The sequence below is a fragment of the Trematomus bernacchii genome, unplaced genomic scaffold (genome assembly GCF_902827165.1).
Source record: "Trematomus bernacchii unplaced genomic scaffold, fTreBer1.1, whole genome shotgun sequence".
NCBI lineage: Eukaryota > Metazoa > Chordata > Actinopteri > Perciformes > Nototheniidae > Trematomus > Trematomus bernacchii.
This window is the reverse complement of record NW_022987611.1, coordinates 1,719,282-1,734,518: the sequence shown is the minus strand read 5'-3', so window position 1 is coordinate 1,734,518 and position 15,237 is coordinate 1,719,282. Positions and strand designations below refer to the sequence as shown.

The 15,237-nt window shown below is 40.4% G+C and overlaps 1 protein-coding gene across 4 annotated transcripts in view; it reads left to right on the top strand.

Moving 5' to 3' along the window:
• The window catches only part of LOC117483637 (growth arrest-specific protein 7-like), an 81,346-nt gene that overhangs the window by 44,842 nt on the left and 21,267 nt on the right, over positions 1-15,237 (top strand). For 2 of the 4 annotated variants that reach the window (XM_034132019.1, XM_034132018.1), the window contains one exon: positions 14,499-14,576. The exons of 1 other annotated variant lie outside the window; for it this stretch is intronic. In XM_034132019.1, coding sequence (XP_033987910.1) covers positions 14,499-14,576 — 78 coding nt within the window. Of the gene's footprint in view, positions 1-14,498; positions 14,577-14,929; positions 15,019-15,237 lie in introns of all 4 variants that reach the window. One more of the 4 variants, XM_034132017.1, reaches the window with a different exon arrangement.

The window sequence follows — 15,237 nt, the reverse complement described above, 5'->3', positions numbered from 1 at the left end:
GTTGTCATGTAATCCTTTTATTTATACATCACATATACTGAGGTAGCTGGGCCAATCAAGCTTGGACTGAAATATCGAAATGACATCTCTCTTTGATATTGACTACAATTATTGCTACAATGCATCAATTCATTATCAAGCAAATGACTTGTGCATGAACTCTAAGCAGCGGTGATGCAATACATATTTCGATTTACTTTTACTTATTAATAGTTATATCACCTTCTTCTTCTTTCAAGGCCAGAGTAGTTACAGTGTAAGTGGATTGACATCTAACATAACATGGCTGAGTACAATTATAACAATCAATAAAAAAAAGGAAAAATAAATAGAATTTCAATTACATTTCTACTTAAATGTGCAAACATATTAGAACATCAGTCTTTGTGGCATGCAGGTAATCAACTGTTTAAGCTTTTACCATTAACATGTAGAATGAATGTTGCAAATTACTTAAAATTATAGCAACTAATGTATTGTTAGAGGTAGCATTATGTCCAGCTAGCATGCTAATTGCTAACGTTATATTATCGTTTTATCCCAGAGGGGAAAACTAGTTTCTAATCCTGAGAGAAACACCTCGCCTGAAACACACGATTAGTGCCATGAGTTAGTGAAGCAAATTACAGAACATTGCACACTTATTCACAAGTCAAAACGTGTTCATAGCAGGCATGGCTGAGAATAGCTAGCTAGCTAGATGTTGTTACCAGCTTGGACCTAACGTTAGCAAGTTCTAGCATGGCTAGCTCGATCTACTGAGCAAATAAAAGTACATATAAGACCAGTATTGTGCAGATTAAAACAGTGCAGTGCATGTATTTTATTTTACCTTGGTAGTCGTCCCGACATGACTTTGCCAGGTCTGCTAACTTTGCAGAGCTACAGAAACTGCATTCAGTAGAAGCTTCTGAATGCGGCGCTTCGCGTCCTCCGAGTAAATCGCCAGAAGCGCAGACACATCCTCATCACTCCACCGCTCCAATTGATTTATTTAGTGTTGCTATAATAACTGCTTTCACAAAAGGAATCTCTTCGGGTGTGCTGTCCGAAGCGAGGAAATACAATGGCCGCTTACAACAAAAAATTCAGAGTCAAACGGGCGTGGTTTGCATTCCGCACAGCCAATCAGACGTACGAACTACTTTCTCCCACGACAGTCCCTGCTAGAGAGCAGGGACTGAAAAGCGGTTCGGACGAACTCAATTTAGCTACTTTAGTTCCTGGGGCTTTTTGGTGTGAACGCAAATATATCGTAGTTCTGATGAACTATTGTGGGAAAAGTACACCAAAGTACTCCAGTGTCAACGCACCTATAGGGATAAAATGTCAACAAAAGTTTTGTAGAATTCATTAATGAATCCATCTGGTCCAGGACTTTTATTATTTTTCAGAGTAGCTATAACTTGCTTAATTTCCAAATCTGCTATTGGATCGTCTAATCCCTTGGCCGCTGATTCTGTTAATTCAGTCAAATGTATGTCTTTCAGAAATGTTTCCAATTGTGTATAATCAGTGCAGGTGTCTGAGTTACTATAGAGGGATTTGTAAAACTCAAAGGATGCTGCTATTTCATCTGGTCTAGTGTGGAATTTGGAGTCCTTTAATTTTATTCTGTTCACTATATTAGACGACTGCTGTTTCTTTAGTCTAAATGCCAGTAGTCGACTTGCCCTATTACCGTATTCATAATATCGCTGATTAGTGAACCTTAAGTTCCCCTCAATCTTATCTGCTAGTAAGCTGTTAAGTTCTCTACGGGTTGCATTAAGAGTTTTAGTAAGGCACGGTGTGGCAGTTCGTTTATGCTCTTTTTCTAGTCCCTTTATTTTATCCTCTAATTCCCGTTGTTTGGCATCCTTTTTATTTTTATTAGCACACGTGTACGAAATGATACGACCTCTGATAAACGCTTTGGCACAATCCCATAATATAAGAGGTGATGTTTCTGGTGAGTCATTAGTTTCTAGATAGTAATTAAGCTCTGATTTGATAAAAGTGGTCAAATCTTTATCATTAAGGAGGGACGTGTTAAGTCTCCACTGTTAAGAGATTGGTCTATGGCCTATGTTCCATTTAAGTTCAATGGGTAAGTGGTCAGAAATAGTAATGGGCATTATCTCTATGTCTTCTACTCTATGCAGCTCTGATCTGGATGTAAAAAAAAATCAATCCTAGAGTACGATGCATGTCTACATGAGTAGAATGTAAAGTCCCTGCTTCTCTGATTCCTGCTCCTCCAGATATCTACCAAACCTAGCTCAATAGATTAATGTTTAAGCATTTTACTCATTCTGGGGAGGGGAGCTTTTGATGAGGGTTGTCTGTCCATGTGTTGTGATAAAACACAGTTGAAGTCCCCCCCCATCATTAAGAGTCCAGAGCTATGCTGTACTATATTATTGAAGATTGTTCTGATAAAGCCACGATCGTCTTCGTTCGGTGCATATACATTAATAAGAGAGACTTTGATACCATCTATTGACCCATTTACCAACATATATCTTCCCATATTATCTTTATGTATTAGTGTTGGTATAAAATTGATCTGTCTGTGTATTAGAATAGAAACTCCCCTTTTCCTCCCTGACTGGTGTGAAGAGTAATACACCTTGTCTGCCCAGGACTTTTTAAGCTTATCGTGTTCATCATCGGAGAGGTGGGTTTCCTGTAAGAATGCAATATGACATTTTGCTCGCTTCAATTGGCTTAGTACTTTCTTTCTCTTAATAGCACTATGTAGGCCTTTAACATTATAAGTCACAACTTTAAGTGATCCCATCGTGGTTTGAAAAAGAGTATTGAATAGCAAAATATAAACAAAACAAAAAGGAGTGGACTGTGAATATGCTTAATACAGCTGTACTATATATTACCATCTTCAGATAGGGCCATTTGGCAGTTTCAATAGTTGGATAATATGGTAGTAGTGTTGACCTTACATTGAACTTAGGATCCCGGGGGAACAGGGGGATCAGAATCAGTAGAACAGAGAGAACAAATAAACATGTGTTTATCATCATGTGGTGTGGGGCGCGACCTAGTCCCTAGCTGCTTCAATAAAAGCAGCGAAAAGGCAGTCTAGATAAAGTTTGACTGCACTGTGTGCTAAGATATAAGGGAAGCCAGGTGTTACTCAGGCTCCTGCAGAGCTTAATATGTTTTATATTTGAAATAATTAAGCATAACGGCATATACGAGTAATACAAACAAAATAGTGTCGCAAATAATGATTGGATATGAAATGGTACATAGCCATTCATATATAAAGAACTTATAACAGATATTAATTATCTTATCAAGTGCAATGGTTTTCTTTGGCAAACAATAGTATTCAGAACGGGGTTATTACAGGGTTCCCGCGGGGTCTTAAAAAGTCTTAAAAAGTCTTAAATTTGATAATATGAATTTAAGGCCTTAAAAAGGTCTTAAATATGGCCAAAAAAATAAGAAAGGTCTTAAATATGATTTAGAAGGTCTTAAAAATGATCGGATTTGAAAGGTACTTCTGTGTTGCGATAGCGTCTACATGTGTTTTGGGGGAAATGTCCGGGCTGCAAAGTAACCAGTATGGTAATAGCCTTTCAGTTCCCCCCAACAATTTGTATTGAAATAAATCAACATGGAACCAGTAATCACTAACTTTGTTTCCGCCGGCCCCTTATTGGAGAACACCCAGCTAGTAACCTAGCAACCAAGCTTCAGCTAGCGGCAGACAGAAACTCATGTATCTTCGAATAAATATGGGGAAGTGTAAGTTCAACCGTTATTGGTTGGAAAACATCAAATTTAGTGCTTGGTTGAAACCAGGGGAGGGGAACGTGTTTAAAGCCCGCTGCACCTTTTGCAAAATAAATTAGCGTTTGTTTGGCTAATGTAGCGTTAGCTAGTGCAGCGTTAGCTAGTGCAGCAGCTCCCGCAACAACACATTGGGACCTCCGGGCAACGTTTGGGTCTACGTCAACCCTAAAAGCGGAGGTGCTGTAGACGCTAAATACCGTAGTTAAACACCAATCATACAACAGCAACGATGAAAGATTGTAGCCAAGGCAGCAGAGCTCTGAATATAGCTCTTGTCACACTCTCTCTCTCACACACACACACACACACACACACACACACACACACACACACACACACACACACACACACACACACACACACACACACACACTAGGGCTGCTCGATTATGGCAAACATCATAATCACGATTATTTTGGTCAATAATTGATATCACAATTATTAAATACAATTATTAATTGACTTTGAAAACATCCATTTATTGAACTTTAAAACAAATAATAATTTGGACAGTATCTTTTTAACTGTTGATTACCCTGAACGTATAATTCAACTGAAAAAATTAATTAAATAAATGATACATTTAAATAAATAATATCAAAAATAATAAATACCAATAAACAAGATCAACAAATATTTTGGAGCGCACTTCCACACATATGATAAATAAAAATAAATTAGACTAAAATTAATTAATCAAATATGTTGTAGTGCACTGTCACAACCTAGCAAAGCAAAATAATCGATTATGTTGTTTCGTAATTGCGATTAAAATATGATTAATTGCACAGCCCACACACACACACACACACACACACACACAAGCACACAGAGACACACACACATACACACTTTTTGTCTAACACGCTAACACAGTTCTGTACTGTTATGCTGTTATGTTCAGTCATTGTTCTTATGTTGAACATGAATACATTTATGGGACGTATTTCTTCTTTCATAGCAATTTTCCTTCATACTTTCTTGCCGTGAAATAGGTCTTAAATTCTATTCAAAGTGGTCTTAAAAAGGTCTTAAAAAGTCTTAAATTTGAGTTGGCGAAACCTGCAGGAACCCTGTTATTAGCTTAAGTGTGTTTATGTGCGTTATGTGGACTATTTACATACTGGCGTTGTGGTTTTCAATGCTGGTGGTCAGTGTTCATTCACTTCCCAGTCTCTGGGATGACTTTCTTTAGCACGTATTCCAGAGCCTTTGCAGGGTCCAGAAATTCCTTTTCCTCGTCTCTAACTGAGATCCGCATCCGAGCAGGGAACAGAAGTCCGTAGCGAACTCCCTGACGTCCTCGTAGCATCTTCCTCACGTCCGTGAATGCAGCTCTGGCTTTAGCTACGTTGTTGGTATAGTCGGGGAAGATGGCTATCCGTTTTCCATTGTAGTTGAGTGGGGCTCTGTCTCGGGCTCTTCTAAGCACCTCCGCTGCGTCTCCGTCATTGTGCAGCTTGGCGATAATGACCCGTGGTCTATCCCCCGGCTTCCACTTCATAAGGCTGCGGTGTGATCGGTCCATTTTGATGTCTCGGTCAAAATGTAGTGCTTCTTTGAGAAGTTTGGAAATAGCTTCGGGAGTGCTCGAGTCTGGCTGCTCATCTACGCCTACTATACGAATATTCCCCCTCCTCATCCTACCTTCCAGGTCTTCACTCTTTACTTGAAGCTCTTTGACTTGGCTTTTCAGGTTAGTTACGACAGTTTGTAGCGAGTTTACTTCGTCAGACCATGTCGACAGGCCTTCCCCTATGTCCTTAATGTCTCCCTTCATTTGATCCATTTCAGCCCGAATTGCAATTGTGTTGGTGGTGATTTCTGACCTAACAGCCTGCAGTTCACTTTTGAGTAGGCCAAATTCCTTTGCAAGGGCGTTCTTCACTTCTTCCCGTAACATATTAGCCAAGTCTCCCCTCAGGGACGACAGGACGTCTGCCTTGATCTTTTCAGCGGTCATATCTGTGGCTTCGGTCCGGACAGGTGACGCTCCGTTACGGTTGGCTGGAGTACCCTGCGTCGGGGATTGTTCAGGCCTTCTCGTATATTTGTATTTCCGGAGATTTGCCGCCATCAAAGTCGGAATTTCTGACTTAGTTAAGGTTATAATATCTTCAAGCTTCTTTTTAGTGAGGTTTAATCTGGTTTTGATGTGAATAACGCAGTTTAAAGTGGACCTATCATGCTATATTTAAATGATATATTGTAGGGCCATACCTATATAAGGTATATTTATACGTTTTTGTTTTCAAAATACCAAACAGATCATGCATTTTAGCCATGCCTCATTTCGCTCTATTTGCTGTTCTCCAGCCCTGTTTTTGCAGGGGGCTGATTCTGTGAGCTGCAGCTGACCACGCCCCCCTGCAGGAGAGGGGAGCCGCTCTGATCAAGTTAGAAGAGGGGGAGAAAAATAGATCTCCGTCCTCCGTGTTTTATTATAGCCTATTATTATATAGAGTCGTTATTCATTTGTTTTAAAGCTCAATAAATAACAAAGAAGACCTTTGACCGGCACTTTTCTAATTTTTTTCGGAAGATTTAAACTTTAACGGACATCTTGACCGGCGAAAGAAAACCTAACTGAAACTCTGCCGCACGGTCCCCTCGTTCCTTGGAAGAGGCGGAGAGGTGGGTGTTTGTCATCTGCTGGTGGACTAACCGGAGAGAATTACAGTGCTTGCCTCGACGGGGAGGGATTGCATTGAATTAAAGCAGCGGGAGCAAACGCTTGCCTCGGGGAGGGAGAAAAAAAACCACAGCGGAGAATAAACAGAAGGGTAACCATGGTAACCATGCACGGGAAGTCTTCTTCGCTGCTTTTGTGGCAGACTACAGCGCCACTTACAGGCCTGGCATATGTACTACAGCGTCTCCAGCGCTTTCGAGCGGCAATGGCCGGCCGTGGCCCAACCCCACATTCCCCTGATAGGTGGAGAGTTGGCCCAATAGCCGTAGCGCCACCGTCCTGACGTCAGGACAGTGTTCAAATCTGGATCAGTCTGTATCAGATCCGTTGCAGCCCCTTTTTTATAGATTTGGGTATGGAGGAAAATAGAGAGGGTTGTGTTTTCTGACACTTGGTGAGTTCCCTGGAACACCGGGGACACATATTCATGTATAAAAAACATACAAAAGTGCATTTTGCATGATAGGTCCCCTTTAAGTATAAAACTCTGCAGGAGCTCTGAAAAAGACGTCTCACTCCATACCCTGCTCACTAGCGCCCCTTGGTTTAGTATTGATAAGTACAGTTGAGTCAAAGATTGCTGCAACTCCACCTCCTCGGCCTGTGCCTCGTGCAATATGAGTATTGATATGGCTGGGTGGAGTGGCTTCATTTATGCTGACATATTGCATGTCTCAACCATAGACTGTATATATAAATGGACGTAGGGTCCGTGACGTCACCCATAGGATTCTGCAGAGTTGCCGAGAAGCCCTTAGTAGGCGGAGTCGGCCACTAACGGCTCGACAGTGACGTCGGAGTTCAACTCCCGCCTGCTCCAAATAAGGGCAAAGAGGCGGGACCTCCTGCCACTGAGCTGGATGTTCCAGAGCTAGCTGAAGCTATCAAGCTAAGCTAACATGCTCCCCATCTGCACACTACACTGCCGTCGCATTTTACGTTTCTAAGGTAAGCGGACATGAAACTATTCAGCAAAACTATAAATAATAATCTAAGTTATTGAGTTTAGCATAATACTTCAGAATCTTAAAATCCCTTAACGTTTGTATGCAATTGTGTTAAATTCAACACTGGAATCAAGCAAATATTAATATGTTTGCATGACATTAGTTATTTATATTTTGCCATCACTTAATTATACGTTTAATACATTTAAGTCAAGCTAAGGTACATGTGATGGTAGCTAGTTAGTGCTCTTACCTGTGAGGCCTCCTCCAAACAGCATAATAACCAGACTGTACCATTAAAACTAGAAGTACCAGTTCTAGATCCTTGACTTTAGAAAAACAATTCAAAAGACAAAATGTATTTAAAGACCAATCTTTATTTGAAGGTGCCTCTTAACCTGAGATATTAGTTATACAGTAATAGTATTGACAATCTAAAAAAACTGAGCAACTCAACGGTTCACTTTTATATTTCTTATTGTCTAAAGCATTTATTATTTTCATTTTTCCCCTCTCATATTCAGTGTGGACGGATTGAGACAGCGTGGTGTCCAGAGAGCTGCAGAGACTTCAGGGAGAAACCTCCGTGTGATGGACGTCCTGTCTGTTGGTTTGGAGAGGACTGAGGGTCTTTCCTCAGCGAGGAGGACCAGGCCTGATGGAGGAGCCCATGCTGGGCATAGCTAATACCAACTGCACAGGCCTAGTCTGTCACTTTATTTGACTAAATGTGTTTACTTATACATTTAATAGGTTTACACCTTCTGTCCATATGTGCTTTTTATTTAAAACATTTTTGATTCACTTTTGGTTCAGATTTCAATAAATTGTATTTGTATTTGCACTCCTTTTGTCCATTATTCTTACTGAAAATGTTAGATTACACATTCACATCTGACTGAAGATTGGCCCCATTTATTTGTGACGTTGCAAACTCTGCGGTACAAGGTACATGTTGTGAAGCTCATAAAGTGAGGCAAATAGAAATAATCAGCTGATGGAGTGTAGATGTGGAAATAGGTGCATTCGATCAGCTGACTGTGTTTTCACAATAAAAGTAGTTTCTTAGTGAATGTCCTGTACTGGTTTTAAAATCTCATAACATCAGCTTTTAATTTTCCTCTTGGATGTTCTTCTTGACCCTCAGAGAAGGAGAAAATGTTGAGTCGTGTCTTTCAGGCATGTCCTTTCCTAACACAAATTACAGGAAACATAAAACATATTATTGCAGAACAAGTGTGTTATTTATGAAAGAGGTGTGCTTGTGTTTTTAGGGGCTGTAGATATAATTATTTTGTAATTGTAATGTTTTTTTTTATTTCAACAGTGAGCTACAAAGACAATCAGATTATGAATGAACAGTATGAAATTCATCAACATTGAAAAATATTTTATTATCAAAATAATAACTGTTATCAAAACGTAGTGCAACTGTAGAAGCTTGCTCTGTTGTCTCACTGAAATAATAACTTTTACCACGTTTTTTACAGACAATATTGAGAGATAAATAGTAGCAGTTCTCACTATGTGTTAAATAGCTTTGCCTTCAATACATTACATTAGAAAGCTGACAAAGTAATATTGCTTGTTAACATCTAAATGTAACTTTTTGCATGGAAAACACCCTCAACTTCACTGATGTGTAGGTGATCTAGTATTTAGTATTGTTTAATGGAATGCATATCAGTGTATTAAAGTCAATACTTCATTTATTTAAACCAATATCTTTCTTGATTCTTTGTACAGTATGAAAAAAGAGTATTTGTACCTGTGCTGAAGTTCACTGCTGTGAGGAGTCCAGTTCTGTCTCTCACTCTCTGGTCCAGCCTGTCTGCATCACCTGGACACTTTAAACAAACAGATATATATGTAAAGAACCATGTGTACAAACAATATAACTGATTCTCTTCTGTTGAACATGTTGGATTGTGTATTGGCCGAGTCAGGGTCCTTTTTATTTTACTGTAACTTTGGAAGTTGTGTTACCAATGCTTACTATTTATTTGATACCAATTTGGTAATGCAATTAATAAAAACAACAAGGTTTGGGTTCGTTCTTCAGATGACTGTGATGTTAACGTGTAAGCTCAATAATGAACTCCAGCTCAACCAACCATATTGTAATATCTAAGTAATCATCTTGAAATATGACATTAATAATTGTAATATACACACATCTTATTGTGAGGTTGATTTCACATACACTACTTCGACGTTAGCTTGTCTACATACTTGAGCATAGCCAATTTAAATGAACCTTAGCGATGCATAAAGTTACTACCTACATAATAAAATATCTCTCTAAGTTACAAGAATGACCTTATTTTATCAACCTCAAACAGAAGCCTTTTGTTCTACAGTATTATCCCACTTAACGCTTAACACTTGTCTATTTCGTTTTAACCTTTATATATACAGTCTATGGTTTTAACTTGCAGGCTACGAATAGCATCGTTAGCACCGATGTAGCTACCACTCGCTTACACGCTAACCCAAGCCTTAACATTCATTACGTAGCTGATTAAAATCATAAAACACATAAATAAAGTACTCGAATTTCACTTACCGCAAAACCGCATTCATGCACCGTCTGTTTTAACCGCAGAGCGAGTCACAATAGTCCGATATATAAGCATGAAGAACAAACAAACACGGCCGGGGTAGCTAGCAGAGAGACAAGAAGACAAGAAGCTTACAGCAGCAGTCACTCAATGTGACCACGCCCTAATTTATGCAAAAACTTTAAGACCTAATATAAATAAAAGGGTCGCGTTAGAAAACAATTCACTCACAGATTCATAATCATGAAGGTGGAATCTAACTATATCCATAATAATATTTATTGCATCCAGGGCTAGAAACATGTTTTTTTCTGCTGTAAAAATTGGCATTTTAACATGGGGGTCTATGGAAATTGCTCCTTTCTGCAGTCAGCGCCTATCGGCCAATATATGAACTGCTGTTTGTGGCACTTCCGTATTGGCGTCCCGGCTCTTCCCCAGAGTTTGCCGCTTGGTCTCAACCAAGTTTCAGTGAGACAGCATATATCAATATTATAATCTGATATTAAATCATTTACCAATATTGCTTTAGATGCTAGAGATCTTATCTTCCTGTTTTGTTGCACTGTAGTAGTTGTTACATTTACTTTTATTAGGTTATTATGAATGACACCTCTATGGGGGGGGTGGGTAGTGGTGCTAGTGGAGCCTCTCAGCGCCGAAAACTGTGGCGCGCTTACACTGTAGGTGCGCCGCATTTGCGCTTCAGATGAGGCTCCCTCCGCAAAATGAAGCACCCTCCGCAGTCTGCGTGATCTGCCTGTAGGGAGGGGCGGCCCTGCGAGTACAGTAACAAGTAAAGTAACAAGTAAAGTAACGCGTTACTTTATGTAGAGAGTAACGAAGTAAAGTAATATATATATTATTTTTTTAAAGTAATAAGTAATATGTAATATATTACTTTTTTTGAGTAACGACCCCATCTCTGGTCATGGATTAGGTCCACAAAGCTCTGAAATATTTGCCGAAATGAGATCTGCACCTTCCAGAGTAGGATGAATGCCGTCTCTCTTAATCAGATCAGGTTTTCCCCTGAAGGCTGTCCAATTATTTACGAAGCCCACATAGTTTGCTGGACACCACCAAGACAACCAGCGCTGAAATTATGACATGTCGTCATTGATCAGATTGGGGAGGGGACCAGAGAAAATTACGGTGTCCGACATTGTTTTAGCATAACTACACACAGACGCCACATTAACTTTGGTGCATTCTGATTGGCGTAAACGAACATCATTACCACCGACGTGAATAACAATCCTACTGTATTTACGTTTATTCTTAGCCAGCAGTTTAAGATGCGCCTCAACATCGCCCGCTCTGGCCCCCGGAATGCATGTGACCGTTAAACGATTAACTAAAAACTCCTGTCGTAATGTTAAACTGGGAGGGTTTCCTCAGATCTCCTTTTTTTTTTCTTGTAACAAGGTTTATGGGCTTACCTTAAAGGTGGGGTAGGTAAGTTTGAGAAACCGGCTCGAGATACACTTTTTGTTATATTCCATGGAATGCTCTTAACATCCCGATAGCAATGAATATCTTAAGTGCTTTGACAAAAAATCCATAAAAAAATGTCATCTGTGGAAGCCGTAGTACTGTAAAAAGCACGACCAATCATCTGAGCCGGCCCGGCTAAAATAACTGGATGGCCTACCTGCCTGTCAGCCTTCCATCTGTGCACAAACTTATCTCGTGCCCTCATTGGTCATGTGTGCGTTTGTGTGTGTTGGAGGAGGGGCTCTGTAAGGAAGTGGCAGATTTTTTCCGGTTGTGTATTTTCAAATTCTAGCGATCTCGAGCCGGTTTCTCAAACTTACCTACCCCACCTTTAAGCAGGAGAAGGATCATTTCCCAAAGCTAGACGTGCGCTAGAACAAACGAGTTCCTCAGAGAGAAATAAATAGTTTGTTTCTTCTTTTTTCTTCTGCATGTTAATTAAAACAGCAGCAGAATCTATATCCTGGCTCCTAAACATTTTTGCTGAGGGCACAGAAAACCCCCAAGCTCCATGTTCTGCAATGAAGCTGGCTTTCGGGAAGATGGCGTGGATATGTAGACTATCATTCAGTCGACTACTTGGTGGCAGCCCGAGTAATTTACATCCATTTAATTCAAATGTACACTCATACATTATGAGTATGGTATATATTCCTTCATCAAGACTATTAAGGATGGACAACCTTTCAGACCTCAGCTGGTCTGTTAAAAGCTGGCTGAAATCCTCCCTGCTTCTGCTACATTTGCATCACAGTATCTGAAGCTATGAATCCGATCTCTCAACTGTATAAATATAAACTTTTATCATATATGCTCAGTTTGGCCAACTTTCAGAAAACTGTCTTTAATTGTGATATAAATATTTGTTTTTAATGGGATTTTTACTGCTTTCCCTTTGGCAAGTCACACAATGTAGGACTTTCTCTGAGGTAAGTAGATTATGATGTATGTCTTTGCATTAGTACCCTATATTTCTTAAAATATTGAGTTTTATTACAATTTAATGGAGAGGAATATTATGTCTTTAGAGCCAGTGAGTTAAGGCTGTTATTATATTATTATGATATATTATTATAGTTAGGGGCGGCAGTGGCTTCAGGTCACGCCCCCATCGGACCAAAAATCGCTCCTGGCAGGATCTTTGCTTTGGCACCTCTCTAAAATGCATGCACCTATATGTCACCTGTATTCCAATGCATGTGTGTTTTTGTACTGTGTGTGTGTATTAATATACGATTATAAAATTATATGTGCTTAGCGTTATACAACAACACAAAAAAAACAAATACATTGATTAAGAATGGACAAATGAAATGCGTCACACAACTGCTGACTTGCAACCGAGTGGTTAGGGCAGTGGTTCTCAAACTTGTTCTGTCATTCCCCACTTTGAACAGGTGGGCCTTTTCAAGCCCCACCTGTTCCTCATCGCTCCAATCAAATGGTAGGCCAAGCTTAAAATTGTCAAATGTATCGTTCTATACCAGGGGTCTCCAACCTTTTTTAGGATGAGAGCTACTTTCAAAAAATAAAACAAATCGTGAGCTACTTTTACTCCTCTTTTTTTTGTTTTTTGCAGTGTATATATTTAGCACATTTTAACATTATGATATGCTGACCTTTAACCTTTGTGTGCTGTTTGGGTCTGTGGGACCCAAACAGTGTTTACTAAAAGAAAATGTATTCAATTTAACTATTTTAACCTGCTTTATTTGGGGGGGACCTCGCTTCCTCTAGGGGGGTCCGGGGGCATGCACCCCCGGGAAGATGTTTTTTTAAATGTTGAAGTGAAATGCATCAATCTGGAGCACTTTGAGCACAACATGAATTGATGGATACAGCTCTCAACACTCAGATGAAAGAGAGCTGTATACTTTTCAATAATCCAAACATCTTTAGAATATGATCACAACCAATAACAAATCATTTAAACTGGTTTATTCTTATCTTATGTTACCTAGTTAGCATTCTTTCTCTTTATTTATGCTTATTTTACTAATCACTCCCCTTTCAAACTGTTTTTGCTGTCCTATAGTACACATTGGAATGATTTCTTACTTTATTTTTTACAACAGGCTATATTAAATAGATAAAGGTGTGCTCTCTCTCTCTCTCTCTCTCTCTCTCTCTCTCTCTCTCTCTCTCTCTCTCTCTCTCTCTCTCTCTCTCTCTCTCTCTCTCTCTCTCTCTCTCTCTCTGTCCTGCTCGCTCACAGAGGCTGTGTGCTCCTCCGTGGCGATGACGGCTTGCGCTAAAAAATAATAATAAACATAGGCCTATTTGTAAAGTGGGACACAAACGGGATTTCAAAAAGTGTCACGGTTAAACTCCTTATGAAGTGGTGAGGTGCCGCTCCACATCGCTTTTCTTCCAGACTGCAACGCTGTTGTGTGTGTGTGTGTGTGTGTGTGTGTGTGTGTGTGTGTGTGTGTGTGTGTGTGTGTGTGTGTGTGAGAGATTTTTACATATGTCTGTAAATGATTTTAGTTTCAGTTGTGTGTTTGTGAGCAGGCTCGGATTGGCCATCGGGAGTATCGGGACTTTTCCTGGTGGGCCGCTGCCATTGGTGGGCTGCTGCCTTCGGTAGGCCGCTGGCTCTGGCATAGGTGGGCCGTGGACTTTCACAGCGCCGCTGCGCCGGTACCGCATCCACCGCCGCAAACACCCAGCGGCGCTGTGAAAGTCCACCGCCGTTGCAAGTCTCCGGCTGTAACAGTCCACTACCGCCCGCGAGGAGCCAGGTTCGATTCCGGCCTTAGGTCCAAAAAATGTATTTAAAAGAAAATAATCATAATAATCTCCCGTTCATCGCATCCATTCGCGACCCACAGAACCCACTCCAAAGTGAAAGAAATGTGGAACACTGTAAGATCTGTTTAACTGCTGACTGAAGTGCCAAATATGCAACCATTCACTTTCAATGTGAACACTGTGACAAGAGTAGGCTGGTAGGCATTCCGGTTTCCTAATGTCCCCCCCTTCTCCTTAACACTCCATCAGAGACGACATGGGAGAGACCGTCCAGTGTCCCTGGGACCCCAAACACCTGCCTCTGCCACAGACCCCCCCTGCCAACAGGTAGGGCCTGCAGTGTGTCAGCACCCTGTTCAGCAGACACACTTCCTGTGACTCATCTCTGCCCTGCTGGGAGGCCTCCTCCATTTCTGTTGGTTACGTTTTCATCAGTTGCTAAATATTTAGGAAAGACTTTGCACCAAACTTATTGGTGAATTTATGAATAGTTAGTGGAACCCAATCAAGATCTCTATTATTTATCTGCGCTTGCCTCATATAAGACATACAGTAATATACACACAACGAGAAGGAAACGTTCATCCTGGATCAGCAAAGGTTACAGCCAATCAGCACCAAATAACTAAGGACATGTCTTTCTCTTTCCCTCTCACCCTCTTTCTCTCATTTCTCTCCAGTAAATGGATTTCACTCAAGTGGTAGTCCGTTGCATCATGTGGAACATTCACACAACAGTGTGGTTAGGAAAAGCAGTTCAGAGCCACAGGTAAAGCCGTTTAACTATTCAAACAAATCCTTTTCCTCTACCACTGGTCAAACCTCACCCAATGAGCTTTATGGGGCTGACACACATGGTAAATGGACTGCATATATGTAGCGCTTTATACAGGGAGCATCAACTGCAGGGGCTGGGATCAAACCCACAACCTTCCAATGGAAGAACGACCTGCACTGCCTCACAGCCACAGTTGCCACAATTGCTTGA